This window comes from Acanthamoeba castellanii, assembly GCF_000313135.1.
Source record: "Acanthamoeba castellanii str. Neff unplaced genomic scaffold scf7180000084444, whole genome shotgun sequence".
Lineage (NCBI taxonomy): Eukaryota > Discosea > Longamoebia > Acanthamoebidae > Acanthamoeba > Acanthamoeba castellanii.
In genome coordinates this window covers 12,249-30,075 of record NW_004457656.1, presented here as the reverse complement: position 1 = coordinate 30,075, position 17,827 = coordinate 12,249, and the positions used below count along the sequence as shown (strand labels likewise).

The following is a 17,827-nucleotide window of genomic DNA, read 5'->3' as shown; positions in this document are numbered from 1 at the left end:
GAGCGGGTTGACGACGACGTGCTGCTCCTTGTCCTTCTCCTTCTTCTCCCGCTTGTGCTGCTTGTCCTTCTTGTGCTCCTTCTTGTGCTCCTTCTTCTCTTTCTTGGCGTCCTTCTCGCGCGGGCTGCCGCTGCTGCTGCTGGTGCCCTTCTCGCGGTCCTTGCGCGGACCCAGCAGCGCATTGCCGACGATGCCGATGCTCTTCCGCTTCTCCCTGGGCGACGGCCTATTCGCCGACGACGAGTCGATGGTGTAGCTGCTCGAGGTGCCCAGCGACCCCGACGGCGGCGCCGGCTTGACGAACGGCGAGACCAGCTTGGCGTGTCGCTGGCTGGCGCTCCTCTTCTCCTTCTTCGCAGGGTCGCGATCGAGGAAAGAAAGCAGCGACGAGCCGTCAGTGCGTCGCGGGCTCTCCTCGTCGCCGCCGCCGCCGCTGTCGTCATCGTCGTCGCTCACGTCATCGTGGGAGAGCACGCGCTCGATGGCTCGGCACTCGCCGCTCTCCAGCCCCGGCTGGTGCGCCAGCTCGACTCGCTCGGCCACCGTCGCCAGCGCCGACTCGGCCACCTCGGCCGGCACCTGCACCAGCTTTCGCGTACTGCACCATCATTGTAGGCACCGGTTAGTGACACGTCAGCAGCAATTGCAGGTTGCTTGCGCGGTTCGTACTTTTTGTGTTCGACCCACCAGACGTCGTCCCGCTTCTGGAAAACGAAGACGATGTCGCCGGCCTGCAGGACCAGATGCTCGGCCTCGGTCGCCGGCGACGTGGACAAAGGCGACGATTTTATGTCCGAAGTCGCGCGTGCCACCGACAGGTGGTGGTGGTTACCCTCCTCGCTCGTCTTCGCGAAGAACAGCTCTTCCTGCAGACATATATATATTAATTAACAGCCAATATTGTCTGTTTTCTTTCTCTATTTCTATGTATAAAGAGATTCATGGGAGACGTACGTCGGGGGTCGAGATGAGGATTTCGAGGACCTTGGCCGCACGAACGGCCTCCTGGACCATGGCATGCACCACCGCCGAATCGCTTGCCCTTCGCTGATGGTGGCGCCTGTAGTACGAGTACCACACGGCAGAGGTATCCAATGAGCCACGCATATGCGTCTGATCACTTGCGGCGCGCGCGCTCAAGTGCTGACGTACTGGTGTCGCGGTGGGAGGACAACGCTGCCGGAGGCAAAGGCCGTTTGCTGGAAGGCCGGCTTCTCGCGCATGAGCACCGGCGCGAGCGTGGTGGCCAAGTTGTGGAGGTCCATTCGGTTCTCCCCGCTGTTTTCAGCATAACAAAAGAAATAATTAACATATAAACAAATATGTAAATATTCTTTTTTTAAAATAACAACCAATAAATGTTGATAAATTTATGGAGGGAGGGAAACCTGTGGGCGACGACGTTTCGGAGGTAAATGAGCAGACGGCGGAGAAGCGAGCGCGAGGAGGGCGCCAGCGAGTTGAGCAGTGCCACCAGGTACGCCAGCCGCGCGGCATCGTCGCCCTCTGCAGCGTTGATCGCAACGACGATGAAAGAAATGAGTAACATACATTAATGTGAGCGAGAGGAGAATAACATAAATGAACGTACGGACGGCAGAGATGTATCGCTGGTAGAGCACGCTGGAGAGAAGCGCGTCGGGCAGCTCGTGGAGGAATTTCTTGAGAAGGTTGATCACCATGTGCGCTCCACACTCGCTGAAGTTCACCTCCTGCCCTCTGTATATGTACCACGCGTCGTGTGGTGAAGAGTTGAGCGAGTGAGAGACCGTAAAAAAAAAGAGAGAAAGAAGTGCATTGCGCGCGATGCATTACCTATCGATCTGTTCCTTGATGCGCATCATCTCCTCGAAGTTGCTCGACAGACGGAAGATGCCCTCCGCCTTCAGCGCTATTATGTGCGCGCATGCCCGTGTGTATGCGCGTTAATGATTTGAGGTGTTGGGGGTTCTAAGAGAGTCTGGGAGAGTGGGAGGTGTATACCTTCTTCGGTCTCGAGAAACTGGAGCATGGAGGTGACCATCTTGGGGATTACGCCTTCGGCTTCCTCCCCCACCGGCCCGGCTGCAACCTCGCCACCATCGGGTTTAGCGCCGGCGCCGGCTTCGCGTTCCGGCGACTCGCGCCTGAGGAGTTCCGCGAGCGGCACGCCGTACACGCGATCGCGCTTGGCCGTCGTGTCGGAGTTAGGTGTGGTGTCTTCCTTTGAGTCCGAGCGGTTGAGGCTCCGCATGCGCTGCCGCCATTTCCGTATCGTCAGTCCATCCGATGACGTGCTGCTATAACACAACACACACACACACACACACACACACACACACACACACACACACCACAAACACGACAGGAATGAGTAACGAGAACGACACAAAGAATGTTGGGAGGGAGGGAGGAGCCCACTTGAGTACTCCAGGATTCGTTGTTGCGGCGACCTCGCGAGGCGAAAGCATGTGGCGGGTCGAGGCCAGCGACCCGGGTCCTCCTCGAAGCGGGTTCTGTGTCACGCGCAGGCCCTCACCCGACATGTTCCTGCGGAGGCAGCCGGCCAGGCGGTGAGCGCCTTTCCAGTACTCTTCACCACACGCAGAGAGAGAGAGAGAGAGAGACCTGGTGAGTACGGATGACCGGCGCCCGCTGTGCGGACTGCTGCCAAGAGAATTTCTGCGCCCGAGGGATCCCTTGCCATTCTGCTGAGCCAATACAGAGTTAGATGAGCGGTTGTGTGGTGTGGTGTGGTGCGGTGCGGTGCGGTGTGCGCGAGGCGTATGTGTGCGTGTGTGCACATGACTGGTACCTCTTCCCCGTCGTCGTCGTTCGAGTCGCTGTCCTCGTCAAACTCAGGGGATATCGAAATCTTTCGTTGAATGTTTCCCGACCGGGACAGCGGCAGCTGGCCGCTGCCGCCACTGCACAAGGAGAGTGGCGCGATGAGATGATAAAAAAACGTTTGATGCTGCTACTGCTGATGTGTCCGTACCCGACCGTCATGATTTCATCAGATGAAGTGACGCGATAGGCCGTCTTCTTGAGAAGAAGCGCGGCGTTTCGGGCCACGTTGTTGTCGGACAGAGTCTTGTTCAGGTCCAGCAGCTCGTCTGCAGCGACAGATAGGTCAACTCACCTGATCGCACGCACGCAAACACGCACGCACGCAAACACGCACGCACGCACACACACGCACACGCACGCACGCACACACGCACGCACGCAGAGGAAGGAGAGGGGTACAGCTGGTGGGTCCGGGGCGGTAGTGGTGGGTGCTGGATTTGTGTCCACATCGTCGGCACATACCCGACATTCCGCTGTTTCGTCCCATCGACGACGCCAGGTAGTCCTCACAATTGCAATCCGAAATGGTACACGCCCCCCTGTCCTTAGAAACTGATTGGTGTGTGCGATTGTTTGTGCGTGTGCGATCGTGTGCGATTGTGCAGTTGTGTGCGGTGGTCAGTGGGTGAATTGGTGGATCATCATCGATGGATGATGTGGGACATTACCTTTGTCGGTAACGGCGGCTTCTTTCTGGAGGCAGTAGCGGGACAGGAAGTCGGCGGTCAGTGTCTCCCCGAACCCGGCCAATATCGTGGGCAACACCGCCTGTGTGTGTGGTGTGTGTGTGTGTGTGTGTGTGTGTGTGTGTGGTGCACGCGACGTGAATCGCGATAAACTGGCATCAGCAATCGATGCACACTACGAGCGACTGGGACCGACAGCCACTAACAACACCACTTACGTCGAGCGGTTCGCTAAAGTCGATAATGAAGGGCTTGGTCATCGTCACGTAGATTGTCTGCGGTCGCAACTTGAGCATCAGCAGTTCCTGTAACACAAGAAGGCACACGCACACGCACACGCACACGCACCACCGCACGCGCTCTGGGTTTCAGCGCAAGGCAGGCGCACACGCGGTGGCGAGTGAACGTACGTCGTCGGCGATGTCGAAGCTGGCCAGGGCGGCCGAGTCGGAGAGCAGCTCCCACTCGCCTTCTCGGCCCTCCTCCTTTCGCTCGCGGTAGAGGCCCAGGAAGCCCGTGTTCAACCCCCGGCTCTTCTCCCCATGTTGCCTGGGCCAGCCAACATAAAAAGTAAAAATCAAAAGATGAGCTTGTGGTTGCATAGGTGTAATTATGGGTTTAAAAATAAAAGTGATAATTACTTGTTGTCTGTAGGCCCATAATATTCCTTATTTAGGCTGAATGTGCCACACAAAGAACGAAGCCGAAGAGACAAGAAGAACGAAGGAGGCGCAAGAGGGGGGGGGGAGTAAAACGGAAAGAAAAGGAAAGGAGACTTGGATGGGGCGTACCAGTGGTAGGCGGCTATAAACTGCCGAACGGTTTGGGATTCGTCGGGGAGGTCAAAGTTTATAATCTTTCCGCCCTTCTCTTGGTCGACGATGCGCAGAGACCTTTGCTTGCCTCCGTTCATCTTCGCTTTTGCCCTATGAGAGGTTTAATCCAATGTGGGAGAGCAAAGGCAGGCGCTTTGGTAGATCAGCTGTTCGTAACGTCCTCCAACGCCTGACCGCCTGTTGTTGTGGGCGAACCGAACGGTAAAATTAATTCATTTGAACAGAGCTTTTTTTGCAATTTTCACTTCTATTTTCTTTTCGAAGTTGAAAGGAAAATAAAGAAGAAAAGGGAGCTCAGGTGCCGCGTCTATCCTGGCGGGATTTCATCGCACTCGCCCAACATTCAGTAACTCTCAACAGAGGACTCCCCTCTCTCACAACTTCAAGAACCACACATAAGACCTAAACCACAGCAAACACACATCACCACCCTCATCAGCAACCGCGGAAGTACCTCCACCTCAACAGACCATCACAATGAATCAGCAACAGCAGCAGGGCTCCGCCGTTCCTTACCCTCCCCAGGCCTTCCCGCCCCAGCAGCAGCAGCAGGGCGGCGTGGCCTATCCCCCGAGCGCCATGATGGGCGCCCCCGGCATGGCCTACGGCGGCGACGCCGCCGGCTACACTGGCACGGGCATGGCCATGCAGCAGACCCCGGGCCTCATGGCCGACCCCTACGCCAAGCCCCAGTTCGCTGGGGCCTACCCGCCCGGTGCCTACCCCCAGGGCCAGCCGCAGCAGCAGCAGTACGCCCCAGCGGTGGCGATGGGCACGCCCATGGCCGCGGCGGCTGCGGCTGCGGCGCCCATGGCTGGCTCGGGCCTGCCCCAGCAGCAGGGCGGGGAGGACCTGTACTCGGTGGCGCAGCAGTACGGGCTGAGCCGCGAGGAGGCCGACGGGGCGCTGGCGGCCTACGCGGAGATGAACGGGATGGACCGCGGGGCGCTGAGCTCGTTCGGCCTGGGCCACGTCCAGAAGATGCTGGGCAACGTGTTCGGCGGCGGACATGGCCACCACGGGCACGATGATAGCCACGCCCACTCGCTGGCGGGCGCCCTGTCGGGCGCGCTCGCTTCGGGCCGCGTGCCTCCCTTCAAGGACTTCCTGGGCATGCTCGGCGCCTACAAGCTGGTACTCACGTTGTGTGTGTCGTGTCGTGTCGTGTCGTAAATGTGTTGTGTACGATGATGACTGATGATGGTTTGGTGTGGCACACAGCAATCGGGACTCGGAATGGGGCATGGCGGCAAGGACAAGAAGGACAAGAAGGAGCACAAGGACAAGAAAGACAAGAAGGATAAAAAGGACAAGAAGGACAAGAAGCACTAAGGCAATCGAGAGCCCTAGCAGTGTGCGTGTAGAGACATCGCCACTCATGCTTCTTCATTCAACCAACAATAAATTGGAATTCATCAATGCTGTAGATGGCGCACGAACTTCCGGTGAAGGACCAAGGGGTGAAACAAGGTCACATCATCGTCGAACAAGACGAAGTCGATGGCCTTCATGTCGAGCGAGTTTTGTGCTTGGCAAAGCCGGCGAGATTTCCTCAGCGGGCCTCCGAAGTCATCGCGCCGGCAGGCGGACTGCCGGCAGTACGGCGAACCACAACTGTGAACGAGGCGGGTGGAAGGAGGACGTCAGAGCATTGAAGCCAAGAGGAAAGCAATCATAGACATAACAGCTCCGCAAGGTGGTGCATTTCGCGGTCGTTGCAGATCAAAAAAATTCGGGTGATTTTCGAAGACGGTCTGTAATTGCGCCGCTACTCGAATCTTCATAGAGACAAAGAAGATGGAAGGCGTCCCGCCAGGCGAAGAGAAGGTGTCAGATGGACAAGCTCTACACGGTGCAGGAGAAGTAAACGTGACTGCAGAGAAGAATGCCGATGGCAAGGAAGAAAGAGCCAACTTCGAAGCTCCACGACGGTCGTGGAGCACCTTTGCAAGGCGTACACCAAAAATCAAGTACGTAATCCCCAATGGATTTATTTCTCCATTTTAAATTTATTCATTGAAACGTCATGATCATTTGCTTCATCTTCTCTGTTTTGCATTCATTCACCATTGGGGCCACAGGAGTGCGTCGGCACCGGACAACAAGATAGCCGCTGCTGCCGCAGTAACCGACGCCGAAGCCACCACATCACCCGAAGCTGTAACGGCGCCCGAACCGCCTTCCTCCTCCTCTGCCGGCTCTAGCCCGCAGACGGCGACGTCGCTCTCGACCACATCGGCCTCCTTTCCCTCCGGCTCGTCGCTCTCCTCCTCCGCCATTCCTGTCACCACCCCGTCATCGCTGGCCTCCTCCGCCTCCACGCCCGGCCTGCCGCTCTACCTGTCCTCGTCTTCCCTGCTGGGCAGCGCCAGCAAGCAGGAGCAGCCGGCCGCAGTCGAGCGAAGGTCGTCGGGCCTCAAGTGGTTCCAGCGCAAGACGCCACCGGCAGCGGCGGCGCCGGCCGCCGACAACAGCAAGCCACTCTCCCCGCGAGGCGACAGCGACAAGAAGGACCACCAGCAGCAGGAGAAGAAGGACAGCAGCAGCAGGTGCGCACACACCGCCCAAGCCCGAAGAGAGCATCATCAGTACAGTGCAATGACGGAAGTTGAAAACCACATGTGTTTGCTGTGCAGCGGGCCGTTGGAGACCATCTGCCCCGTGTCGTATGCGGACTTGAAGCGCCAGCTCGACATGGTACGTTACGAACGACGCAAACGTAACTCTGCGCCGGCTGGATTGGGGAGAAAGAGAGCTGACGCCATCACTCTATATCACATGTCGGGGCGCCAATCCAGTTGAAACGCGAAAACAACCGACTGCGCTTCGAGAACAGTCATCTGTTCAAGGAGCTGGACATCGTGCACCGACAACTCTCGCTCAAACTGAAGCCACCCACACGTAAGTGTCACTCCTCCTTCGCCTCATCATTTGACGACAGAGAGCGAACACAACCTGGGCCATCATGTGAGTAGCTCACTTCAATCATCCATCCATCCACCCATCCATCAGCCAAACTGAACAAGCAAAACTCTTCGCTGGACATCCTGAGCTCACAGACGGCCTACTCGTACAATATCGACACCGGCCTCTCCTACAAGTGCATGCTCACTCCCCCCCTCCTGCTCCTACTCCTGCTCCTCCTCCCCAGAGCTAATTCTGACCATCATTTTATGTGTGGCAGCCTCCCTCTGGACGAGTTCTTGGAGCAGTACTACAAGGACTACCCCGAATCGCTTGCCGACCTCACCATCTATCAGGTATGCTATGCTTGAGTGCTTGAGTGCTTGCTTTCTGGTTTGCTTGAATGCTCAACGTCGACGACGTGATCTCGACGTTCGTTGGATGCGCAGCGCAAGGGCAAGCTGGCGTCGTTCAGCATGCGAAACGGCGGTGATGGAGTCGAGGAGGACGAGCGGAGCAAGATCAAGGCCAACCTGGAGTCTGCGCTCATCAGCCAAGAGGACGGCAAGTTCACGCAAGGCGAGGGACAGACGCCACGACACGAGTCTTTCATCCCCACGATCGTCAAGCGCCAGTTCGCCCGGTAATTCAACTTCATGCACGTTGAGGCCTGTGTGCTGCGCACTCACAAAGCTGTGTGTGCGTGCGTGTCGTGTGTCGTGTGTCGTGTGTCGTGTAGGGACGTCCCGAGCATGATACGGATCAATGGCAAGATTGTGAATGGGCGAACGGACAACGAAAAGGTGCTGATCGCCTACCGAATCCTGCACGACGGCCTCGCCGGTAACGATAAGCTGGTCAACCTTGTTATGAGCCTCGCCAATCAGAATCTCGGCATCTTCATGTACGAGAAGCTCGTCAAGTACGCACACCCTCTTCCCTGTCGCCGACGTGGCGTGTGTGGCGTGTGTGGCGTGTGTGGCGTGTGTGGCGTGTGTGGCGTGTGTGGCGTGTGTGGCGTGTGTGGCGTGTGTGGCGTGTGTGGCGTGTGTGGCGTGTGTGGCGTGTGTGGCGTGTGTGGCGTGTGTGGCGTGTGTGGCGTGTGTGGCGTGTGTGGCGTGTGTGGCGTGTGTGGCGTGTGTGGCGTGTGTGGCGTGTGTGGCGTGTGTGGCGTGTGTGGCGTGTGTGGCGTGTGTGGCGTGTGTGGCGTGTGTGGCGTGTGTGGCGTGTGTGGCGTGTGTGGCGTGTGGCAGCGCGTGGCAGCGCGTGGCAGCGCGTGGCACTCACACCGCACCACTCCTCAACCAGGCACTACACACAGATAGGAATGATTGTCAAGCAGAGCTGGCATCACTATCTGGACATCACGCTGAGCCGGGTGAAGATCAACAAGTATACCAACAACAAGAACGTCATCAACGAGCTCGTCGACGAGTACCTGCGCAAGGAGCGGGCCGCCGCCTCGACGTCAGCCTCGACGAGCCAGCCCAGCCGCCAGAAGTATGAGGAGGGCGTGGTCTATCTCTCCGAAGAGGAATCCAGCAGTGACCACGAAGTGTCTTCGACCCGTACCAACACCCTCTTTAGTGTGTGTGGTGCGTGCGTGCGTGTGTGTGTCTCGTGTGTGTGTGTGTGTGTGTGTGTGTGTGTGTGTGTGTGTGTGTGTGTGTGTGTGTGTGTGTGTTAAACACACGCGGCTCATTTGCTTTCTTCTTAGGTCGACGCACACGATCGCGAGGAAAGGTGGGGCGAGGCGGACGCCGGAGGGCCAGCCGGGCCGATCTGGCGCCGGCGGAAGCGGCGGAGAGTCCGTCGATGATGGACGAGGACAAGGCCAAGCTCGTGGAGGGTATCGGCATCTACATGCTCGCCATCTTCGAACTCCAGAATACGGACCTCGATGGCGCCCCGCTGTTCATCAAGGGCATGATGGAAATCAGCTTCCGGAACAGCCCCGACGGTATGTTGTGCGGTGTGTGCGGTGTGTGCGGTGTGTGCGGTGTGTGCGGTGTGTGCTGTGTGTGCTGTGTGTGCTGTGTGTGCTGTGTGTGCTGTGTGGGGTACTAATCGTGAGAGGTATATGCAGGTGGGGCGGTGCACGTGTTGTACTCGACGCCGGCGTTCGATGTGCTGTCGTTCGTGCACTCGATCGACTTGGACGCATCGCTCGGCGACAGCGGGACGGAGTCCGAGGGCTCCGACGACGACGACGACGGTGACGAGGCCACGAGCAACGCCGAGGCCAAGCGGCAAGAAGAGCGAAGGCTGCGACATTCGACCGACGACGAACAGGGCAAGAAGGAAGGCCAAGAGGCGAAAGCGAAAGCGAAAACGACGGAGGCCGCCCACGAGCAGAAACACCAAGAAGGGAACACACAACTCGGCAGTGATGATGTCCCAGTCGTCGTCGAGGGCGAGAACGAGGCCAAGATGAAGGAGGCGCACGGCGACGCCGACGCCGACCGACTCCCCACCACCGCTACTACCACTGCCGCCAGCGCCTACCAGGAGAAGCCAGAGCCTCCTAAGGAGTCCTCAACGGCGTGTCAGCAGATCGAGCAGCCACCCGAACGACCGCAAGACATGAGCGATGCCTCTACCGCCGTCGCCGCTGACGACGAGGATGAGAAGGTGGTGGTACAGAAGGGCCGGCGACGGCGGGTCCTGTCGATGCGCGACCTCACCCTCGCCGGCATCCCAGCCCCGGCCAAGGCCGACTCGACGTCGACTTCGCCGCGCGGCGAAGAGGCGGCGGCCGACACGCGGGAGCGCGCGCGGAGCCTCGGGCGGAGGGAGGACGAGGAGTGGTTCCGGCGCATGGAGGAGGAAGTAGCCGGCCAGACCAGCCCGCGCGGCTCCACCACCGGCACCGGCAAGGAGAACTGATACCACCGTTCTTCTTCTTCTTCTTCAGTATTTATTATTGTAAGTAGCACTTCATCTTCACCCCCTTGGCCCACCCCCAGCCCGCCTGTGGCCTGCCCCTCTTCTTCTTCTTCTTCAAAACTCATCTTCTTTCACTAGTGTGCCCAAAAGAAGAAAGAGAAGTGAAGTGTGGAGTCGTACATAAATAGAGTTGTGCACAGGGGAAAAGTTGATGAGCTTGGTCTCATCATGAGATCATCACTTGTCGCCAGAGAACCTGTCCAGGTTGTTCCACAGGAACTTCTCCTCGTCAGCCAGCATGTCCCGCGCCGATTTCTTATCTAGGAGGAGAGACACACACAAAGTTCTCAGGTCAGCTGTCATCACCATCATCGTCCTTCATCTTCATCATCGTCTTCATCAGTCAAGTCGTGCCTTCTTCATCAGAGTGCAAGTGGGACCCATCGGGGATGGCGATCTTGGCGACCTCGGGGCGGCTGGAGGACTTGGCCGCCTCGGCAACCGGCTTCGGGGGGCTGGAGGGGGCTGCCGCCGCCGAACTGGTGGCGTCGGGCTGCTTCCGGTATTTGCTGAGGGGATCCACCGCCGCAGGCTTGACGTCGCGCACGGCCTCAGCACTCGCCGGCGAGGCCAACGGGCTGGCCTCGCTCGAGCCACCACCACTCGGGGCGATGCGGTACTTGCTGAACGGGTCGCTCACGGTCGGGGTCAGCGGCCGCACCTCGGCCACCACCGTGGTGGCGCCCGACGCTGTGGCCGCAGTGGCGTCGTTCTGGACTCGGTACTTGCTGAAGGGGTCGGCGTTGGCATTGGCGCTGCGAGGCGAGGGCAGCCCGAAGCTGGTCTTGACCTTGGGCGTCGCGAAGCCCAAGCAGCCGCTGGTGGCGCTGGTGCCGGTCGGGGTGGTGGGCTTGTTGAACGACGCTACGGGCGAGGTGACCGGGAGGGACTTGATGCGGGGCGGGGCCGACGCGGTCAGGCCCACCTGGGTCTGGCTCAGCGGCGCCGGCTTGGCCTGGGGCGGCGACACCGAGCTGCTGCTGGTGGTGGGCCTCACCGTCAGGTCTGACCCCGAGACAGAAAGGCGTCGGTTCTTGTCAACCGGCGCGGCCAGCGACGATGACGATGACGATGAGGTCGCGGTCGGTGTGACAGGGGCCGACCCGGGGCCGCCGGCTGATGAGGGCTGGACGCGGAAGCGGTCTAGACCCGCGGGCGCGCGAGCGGGCGCGGAGGCTGTGGCGGTGGCTGTGGTGGTCTCAGAAGCCTGATCGCCGGCCGAGCGCTGGCTGCGTCGCAGCTCGAGGGTGTGCTTGCGGGTGAGCAGCCGCTGCATCTCAGCCTCGAGCTGACGTCGCTCCGCCTCGTCGATCTGAAACTCGGCCTCTTCGTTTTCGCTCTTTTGGTCTCCTTCTGGTTTCTTCGTGGGCTGCACCCGGTACTTGTCGAGCGACTCCTCGGTCAGGCGCCGGTTGAAGGTGGCCAGCTGCTGGGAGAGGGCACGCAGCTCTTCCTCGTCCCTGCGCTCGCTATCGACGCCCGTAGGCGACAGCGGACTGGGCGACAGCGCCGCCGCGCCGCCGCTGGGCGAGTCCTTGATGCGGTACTTGTTCAGAGCATCTCCCGCGTCCTTCTTCGGGAGGTCCAGCCCTGGCATGCGGAATCTCTCCATCTCTTTGGCTGGGTCGCCTAATAGAAGATATAAAAATAAGGATGTAAATATTTGTGATGTGCTACAGTTAATCTTGGAAGAAAATACAGATAAAAACAATAATAGTGTGAGTAACTTCGGGGAGGAAGAGGTACTGAAGCCGAGTGACTGTTCAGACTGTGGTTGCTTTACAGCACCTCGAACTGGACGGTGACTGATCTGCTGCGCAGCAGACGATGATCTCTGGGTTGGGGCGTGGTTGCTCTGCCGCGCCTCGTTCTGGTCTGAAATCGTGTCTTGTGCCCTCACCGGTTGACAAGCTTTCCTTATTTGTGTTGTGCAGCTTTTTTACCAAATTCAAAATATTTTAAGGCCTATTTATTTTTAAATGTCAGCTCTGCTCCTCGTCGTCGTTGTCGTCCTCGGCGGGAATGGGCCGCGTGCGTCGTCCGCTGCAGGCGGCAGTCGTCATGATGTGTTCGTCGTTCTTCTCCTCGCTCGAGGCGACTGTGCGTTGCGCGGCGGCGTCGTCTTCGCTTTTGATGGTCGCTACACCGCCCGCCGGCGGACGACCGCCGTCGTTGCTGGAGGAACCGGCGAGCTGCGGCGAGTCGATGAGCTCGGGCGACGAGGACTTGGCGCCGCCGTCGCGTCGCTTGCGCTTGGCGATTCGACGCCGCTTCCCCGCGGCCGCCGCCATCGTCGTTGTCGTCGGGGCGGCGTCTGGGCCGGGGCTCATCGGCGTCACCGGCGACTTGTCGCTGTTCTCCTCCTCCTTGTCGTCGTTGTCGTCGTTGTCGTCGTTGGCCGGTCGAGCCTCCAACGACACCTCACCCGCCTTCCGCTTCTTCTCCGCCTCGCGCTCCTCAGGCTCGGCCTTGACTGACCGCATCTCTTCTGTTGGCCTCGTCTGCTTGGCGCCGGCAACGATCGTGGGCGTGGGCGCAGGCGATGGGGCCGCGGCTGCGGTGGCCTTGTCCAGATGGTTCAGGTCGATGGGCTCGGCTGGCTCGCTCGTCGTGGGCCTGTCGCCCACCGGGACTACCCCATAGAGCGCCGTGATCCGTTCCGCCTCCCGCTTGCCGCTCACGTAGGCCCCGGCGACCGAGCTCGGGTGGCGCCGGTTCGTGGCCTCGCCGGCGAAGAACAGGCGAGCGGCGACGGGGGCGGCCAGCACGTCGTAGTCGGCGCCGGTGGCGCCCGGCGGGATGTACGAATGCGCCCCGCCTGAATACGGATCGCTGGTCCACCGCGTCACAATACTCTGTCGTCGACGCGCAGACTGTTGGCAACACAGCACACGCGACACATAACACGACACACACGGCACGACACGCAACACGACGCGTGCGGAGAAAAGGTGGAGATTGCGGACCTTGAGCGGCTTGGCCGAGTTTTTGTAGACGGTGTGGAGGAAGGTGAGGGCCTCGTCCACGATTTCACTGTCCTCCTGGGCCTCGGCCTCCTCCGCCGCTTGTCCCGATTGGTAGGCCACCAACACGGGATACCTGCCACGACGACGTGGTCATCATCAACACATCAGTGTGTGCGGTGCGTGTGTGCGTGCGTGCGTGCGGTGCGTGCGTTACCCAAACACTTTGGTCATGCTGAGATAGAGGTAGGAGCGGCCCTGGTGCTCGCCCGCGCGTCCGAGCCAGAACGTCTGGTCACACACGACACACACACGACACACACACAATCCATCAGTATACATTTCCTCACTTCCCCGTTCCGCGCACGTGTACCTGCTTGTCCCAGAAGATGGTGGAGAAGAAGAGCACGACGACGTTGAACGTCCCGCAGCCCAGCCTCTCAATGCTCCGTCGCTTTTCCTCGGGCAGCGGCGGCACGAATTGAACCGCGCTGAATTAAACACGCATACCAATCAATACTATCAATTAAAATATTATAAAAATATACATTATAAAAATATACATTATAAAAAAATATAAATGTAAATATATATTTATATTTTTTATATTGCAAATATGTTTGCAACGCAATGTAATGTAATGGTGGAGGCAATGTAATGTAATGTACCCTTGCTTGAGCACGCCCAGGGGAAGGGTGCACACGACCAGGTCGGCTTCGAATGCGCCCTGGTTGGTGCCGAGCTTGACCAGGCCCCCATCGTCCGAATAGTCCACGGACTGCAACAGCGAGAGAATTGAGAATTGAGAATTGAATGCGACTGGGGGGAGAAAGAGAGAGAGAGCGCACCTCGACGACGTGGTTGAGTCGCAGGTCCAGCTTGCCGCGCGCCACCAACTCGTCGATCAGTGCGGCGTGGCCCTCCTTGACCAAACTGGTTCACACACCGCGACGCGTCACGTCAAACAAGAGCACAAGGTGGTGTGGTGTGGGTGGTGTGGTGTGGGTGGGCTGGAGTACCTGTGGGGTCCCTGATACTGGGTGGCGTTCTCCTGGTCCCAGTGGAAGAGCGAGAGCCGCGACAGCGGCGCGCCGGCGCAGCCCTCCAGCATCGCCGCGTGCCAGTCCACCACGCGCGCCTCCAACTCGGCCTCTGTACGGTCGCGTTCGGGCCCGGCCGGCGGCTGAGCCAACGCGTCGTCATCGGCGGTGGCGGTGGCGGTACTGCTGGCCGGCGGCAAGCTGGCCCTGAGCTCTGCGATCCTGTCCATCGCCTGCTGCAGGGTGGTGGTATCGTCGAAGCTGGCCACCAGCTCGTTGAGGAGGGCCTTCCTGGCCCTCGCCAGCCGCTCCTCTTCATCCTCCTCCTCTTCCTCCTCCTCCTCCTCTTCCTTCTTCTTCTGCTTCTTCGTCTCCTCGGCCTTCTCCGCCTCCCTGTCGCCGTCGTCGTCGTCGTCGTCGTCGGCCGAGCTGCCCTTGGACGGTGCAGCGCCCTTGCCCTTCCGGTTCTTGCCGCCCTTGTCCCGCTTCTTCGCCGCCGCCGAAGACGAAGCCGACGTCGATATCTTGAGCGCGTCCTTCCGTCCGCTCTTGTTGGGCTTTCTCGAGGCGCTGCCGCCGCCTCCACTGCTGCCCTTGTCCGCGGCGGCCTTTTGCATCTTCTCTTGCTCGGCCTCGCGTTCCTGGCGCTCCTCGTCCCTGCGCTTCCTCATGTGCCGAGCGACGTGCGCGTGGCCGAGCATCGCATGAAACCTGCGGTGCGCACCCCAAAATCGCCGTTGTTTAAGAAGGCGTGCGACGTCAGCAATGTGCTCTAGATGTGTGTCACGGTATGTAGGTACCGTGTCTGGGCCTGCTGTTCGACGTGCTTGGGCACGGTGCGGCCGGAGTGGTCGAAGAGCAAACAGCGCTCGGCCGGTACCTGCTGCGTGTGAAGACCCAGGGACTCGCACAGCCGCGCGATCGGGTTGCCCTCCGCACCCCTGATACACCGCACGCGCTTCAGCCCATTGATCACACACACACGACACACACACACACACACCACACACACACACACACACAGAGAGAGAGAGAGAGAGAGGCGCCTGGCCTGGCGTACTTGATGAAGGAGGCGCCCAGCTCGATCGCGATGGAGAGATGGGAGGACTTGGAGCCCTTCATCTCCTTCTTCATGGTCTTGATCCGACCGCCGGCTCGCTCACGAGCCTCCTGCACGCGTCGGGTCGGGTGCGCGGTCAGTAAGGGAAACTCGAAAAGAAAAAAGGGAAGAAAAAAGAGAAGCAAAACGGCCGTGTACGAGGATAGTGACGCGGTAGCCGGCGTGCTGGAGCTGTATGGCAGCGCTGATGCCGGCGATGCCGGCCCCGATCACCACCACCTGCCGTGGTTCCATCGTGTATGCCGGGTTCCTCGCAGTCACCAGCATTTCTGTACTCGACACACACACACACACACACACACACACACACACACACAACGATTAGTTACTGGTTGAGAGCATGCTCAGAGCGCACGCGCGGGTAGAGCGTTGTGCCTTCTTCGGCGCTGGTGGTGGGTTCGGCTTCGGCGAGAAGCTCGGGCTCGGGTTCGAGTTGAAGCGCGGATTTGGGCTCGAGCTTGACCGCAGAGAGTGTGACCGCGGGCCTGGTGGACACTTCCTCCCGTTGCTGCTGCCGCTGCGCCGCCTCGTGGGTGGTTTCGAGGTCCATCGTCATCACGGCCGCTCCGTGCCTCGACTCTTCCCCCTTCGTCGCGCCCGACGTCATCGGCCCGCCTTCGGGCTTCGACTCCTGTTCTGCGGGGGTGGTGCGGCGCTTCTTGTTGGAGGCCGCGGCGTCGAGTCCCTCTTCGACATTGTCAAAGGACTTGGTCTTGCGGCTGTGTGTGTGAAGAACGAAGTCAAGCCCACGTTTGTCTACAACACGCGCACACGCACACACACACACACACACACACACACACACACACACACGCCCGTACCTCCGTCCACTGCGCCGAAGGTGGGTGGGCGAGCCCGCGGGAGACGGCTCGACGGAGTGGTCGCTGGAGTCTTCGCTCTGGGCCGACGACGACAGTCGCTGCTGCAGCTGCTTCTGCTGGCCACTGCTCCGCAGCCTCCGCTTGCCACTGTGCGACGTGTCCGCCACATGGTCAGTTGACATTTCGTCGTTCTTGTGGCGCCGGCCTTGGGCTCCCTCCTCCTCGTGCTCCTCCTCCTCCATGTTCTCCACCTCAGCCGCAACGTGTTGTTCACTGCCACCGGCGAAGGGCCTCGTGTTGGGCGCTGCAGCGCCGGCCGGCGGCGAGGCGCGGTCGTGCCGCTGCTGCTCGGCTTGCTCGGCCAGCGCGGCGAGCAGGTCGATGCCGTGGTGCGTGTCGGCCTTGTCGTCGCGGGAAGATGCCGCCGCGGAGGGCGACGATCGTGGCTGGCTCGATAACGCCGGCGTCGATGTCGGGGTCGCAACGACCTCCTTCTTGCTCGCCCGCGTTTCCCTCGCTCCAGCTTGTCGCTCCCGCTCCCGCTCCGCACGCCGCGCCTCCTTCCTTTCCTTCTTTTTCTTCTTCTTTTCCTTCTTGCTGTTGCTGCTGCTGCTGCTGTGACTGCTCGCGGCGCTGCTGGCGCTGGCGCTCAGGCTTGGGTTCGCGCTCGCGCCGGTGGCGGTGCCAACGCTGGTGCTCGTAGTTACGCCGCTGTTGCTGTGCTGCTTGTTGGCGTTGTCTGCGCTCCGCTGGCGCTCCTCCTTTTCCTTCTCCTCGCGCAGTGCCTCGAGAAACGTCGCCACCTGGTGATGGTGGGGTACTTTAGTCAACATTGTGTCTCAAATGCGGACTGACAGTGTTGTGTGTGTGTGTGTGTGGTGTGTCGTGTGTGTGGCCAAACGTAACGTACGTTCAAGACGGGCAGCCCCACGGGGCCGGATGCCGACGCGGCCTGGCTCAGCAGGTTCTGCGCCTGCGCGGCGTGGAAGGCCGCGATGCTGCTGGCGTCGGGAACTCCCGCGGCAAACGTGCCTGAACCAGCCAAGCCCCCCAGAAGAGAAAGAAGAAGAACTCGTCAGAGAGGGAGGGGAGGAGCGCTGGGCTTGAGGTGGGCAGCTCACACGGAGAGAAGGTGGTACCCATCCCGGCGTAGAGGTTGGGTAGCACTAGCCCCGTGGCGTCGAAGCCCTGCCCGGCGGAGCCATAGATCTGCGCGTGCGTGTGTGTCGTGTATGCCGTGCGCGTGTGCGTGTGTGCCGTGTGTGCCGTGAGTGTCGTGTTGTGTCGTTGTCGTGTCGTGTCGTGTCGTGTCGCGTGGTCCACCAGAGCTGCTGGTGAGCAAGCCGCGACCGACTCGTGCGAGCGAGCTGAGCCCGCCCGTGACCTGGTGCGGGTACGAACCTGCATGATCCGCGTCTTCATCAGCAGGAGCTGATACTGCAGGTTGAGGTACGCATCCCAGTCCATCCTCCTAAACATCCGTGTCACGTGGAGAACGCGCGGGGCAGGGGCGTGAGCTTGGCACCGTGTGGTGGAGTGCAGCCGCGGCCCAACCGCGCAAGATGCTAAAAAAAATATGTTCTTCGAGGCGCAGTTGACGAGAAGCAGGGAGGAGCCACTCGCGGAGGGCAGCCAGCCGATTTGGATTGTGATTCTCAAATGGAATTGGAAAAAAAAAGAAG

The 17,827-nt window shown here is 60.0% G+C and overlaps 5 protein-coding genes across 5 annotated transcripts; 2 read left to right on the top strand and 3 right to left on the bottom strand.

Moving 5' to 3' along the window:
* Positions 1-12: 12 nt before the first annotated feature.
* ACA1_025000 (RhoGAP domain containing protein) lies at positions 13-4,428 on the bottom strand (the record flags this gene model as incomplete). The annotated part of the gene is made up of 16 exons (XM_004353212.1): positions 13-598; positions 670-866; positions 955-1,060; positions 1,153-1,278; positions 1,389-1,506; positions 1,592-1,719; positions 1,816-1,891; positions 1,984-2,276; positions 2,401-2,572; positions 2,619-2,634; positions 2,795-2,906; positions 2,978-3,095; positions 3,498-3,597; positions 3,734-3,820; positions 3,926-4,064; positions 4,307-4,428. Coding segments are annotated over 16 exons (2,496 nt in total), but the record flags the coding sequence as incomplete, so codon positions are not given.
* Positions 4,429-4,828: 400 nt separating this feature from the next.
* Positions 4,829-5,683, top strand: ACA1_024990 (uncharacterized protein; the record flags this gene model as incomplete). Its single annotated transcript, XM_004353211.1, has 2 exons — positions 4,829-5,485; positions 5,573-5,683. The coding sequence occupies 2 exons, from the start codon at positions 4,829-4,831 to the stop codon at positions 5,681-5,683; spliced, it is 768 nt and encodes a 255-aa protein (XP_004353263.1).
* Positions 5,684-6,148: 465 nt separating this feature from the next.
* Positions 6,149-10,141, top strand: ACA1_024980 (uncharacterized protein; the record flags this gene model as incomplete). The annotated part of the gene is made up of 11 exons (XM_004353210.1): positions 6,149-6,321; positions 6,433-6,900; positions 6,988-7,048; positions 7,150-7,252; positions 7,364-7,451; positions 7,536-7,611; positions 7,705-7,898; positions 7,995-8,177; positions 8,564-8,799; positions 8,973-9,215; positions 9,342-10,141. The coding sequence occupies 11 exons, from the start codon at positions 6,149-6,151 to the stop codon at positions 10,139-10,141; spliced, it is 2,625 nt and encodes an 874-aa protein (XP_004353262.1).
* A 403-nt stretch (positions 10,142-10,544) lies between these two features.
* Positions 10,545-11,813, bottom strand: ACA1_024970 (uncharacterized protein; the record flags this gene model as incomplete). The annotated part of the gene is made up of 1 exon (XM_004353209.1): positions 10,545-11,813. The coding sequence occupies one exon, from the start codon at positions 11,811-11,813 to the stop codon at positions 10,545-10,547; it is 1,269 nt and encodes a 422-aa protein (XP_004353261.1).
* Positions 11,814-12,183: 370 nt separating this feature from the next.
* ACA1_024960 (amine oxidase, flavincontaining superfamily protein) lies at positions 12,184-17,612 on the bottom strand (the record flags this gene model as incomplete). Its single annotated transcript, XM_004353208.1, has 16 exons — positions 12,184-13,056; positions 13,168-13,300; positions 13,382-13,455; positions 13,538-13,655; positions 13,833-13,942; positions 14,013-14,097; positions 14,184-14,915; positions 15,005-15,084; positions 15,144-15,162; positions 15,265-15,374; positions 15,463-15,543; positions 15,680-16,043; positions 16,146-16,948; positions 17,056-17,177; positions 17,285-17,354; positions 17,547-17,612. The coding sequence occupies 16 exons, from the start codon at positions 17,610-17,612 to the stop codon at positions 12,184-12,186; spliced, it is 3,840 nt and encodes a 1,279-aa protein (XP_004353260.1).
* Positions 17,613-17,827: the final 215 nt, after the last annotated feature.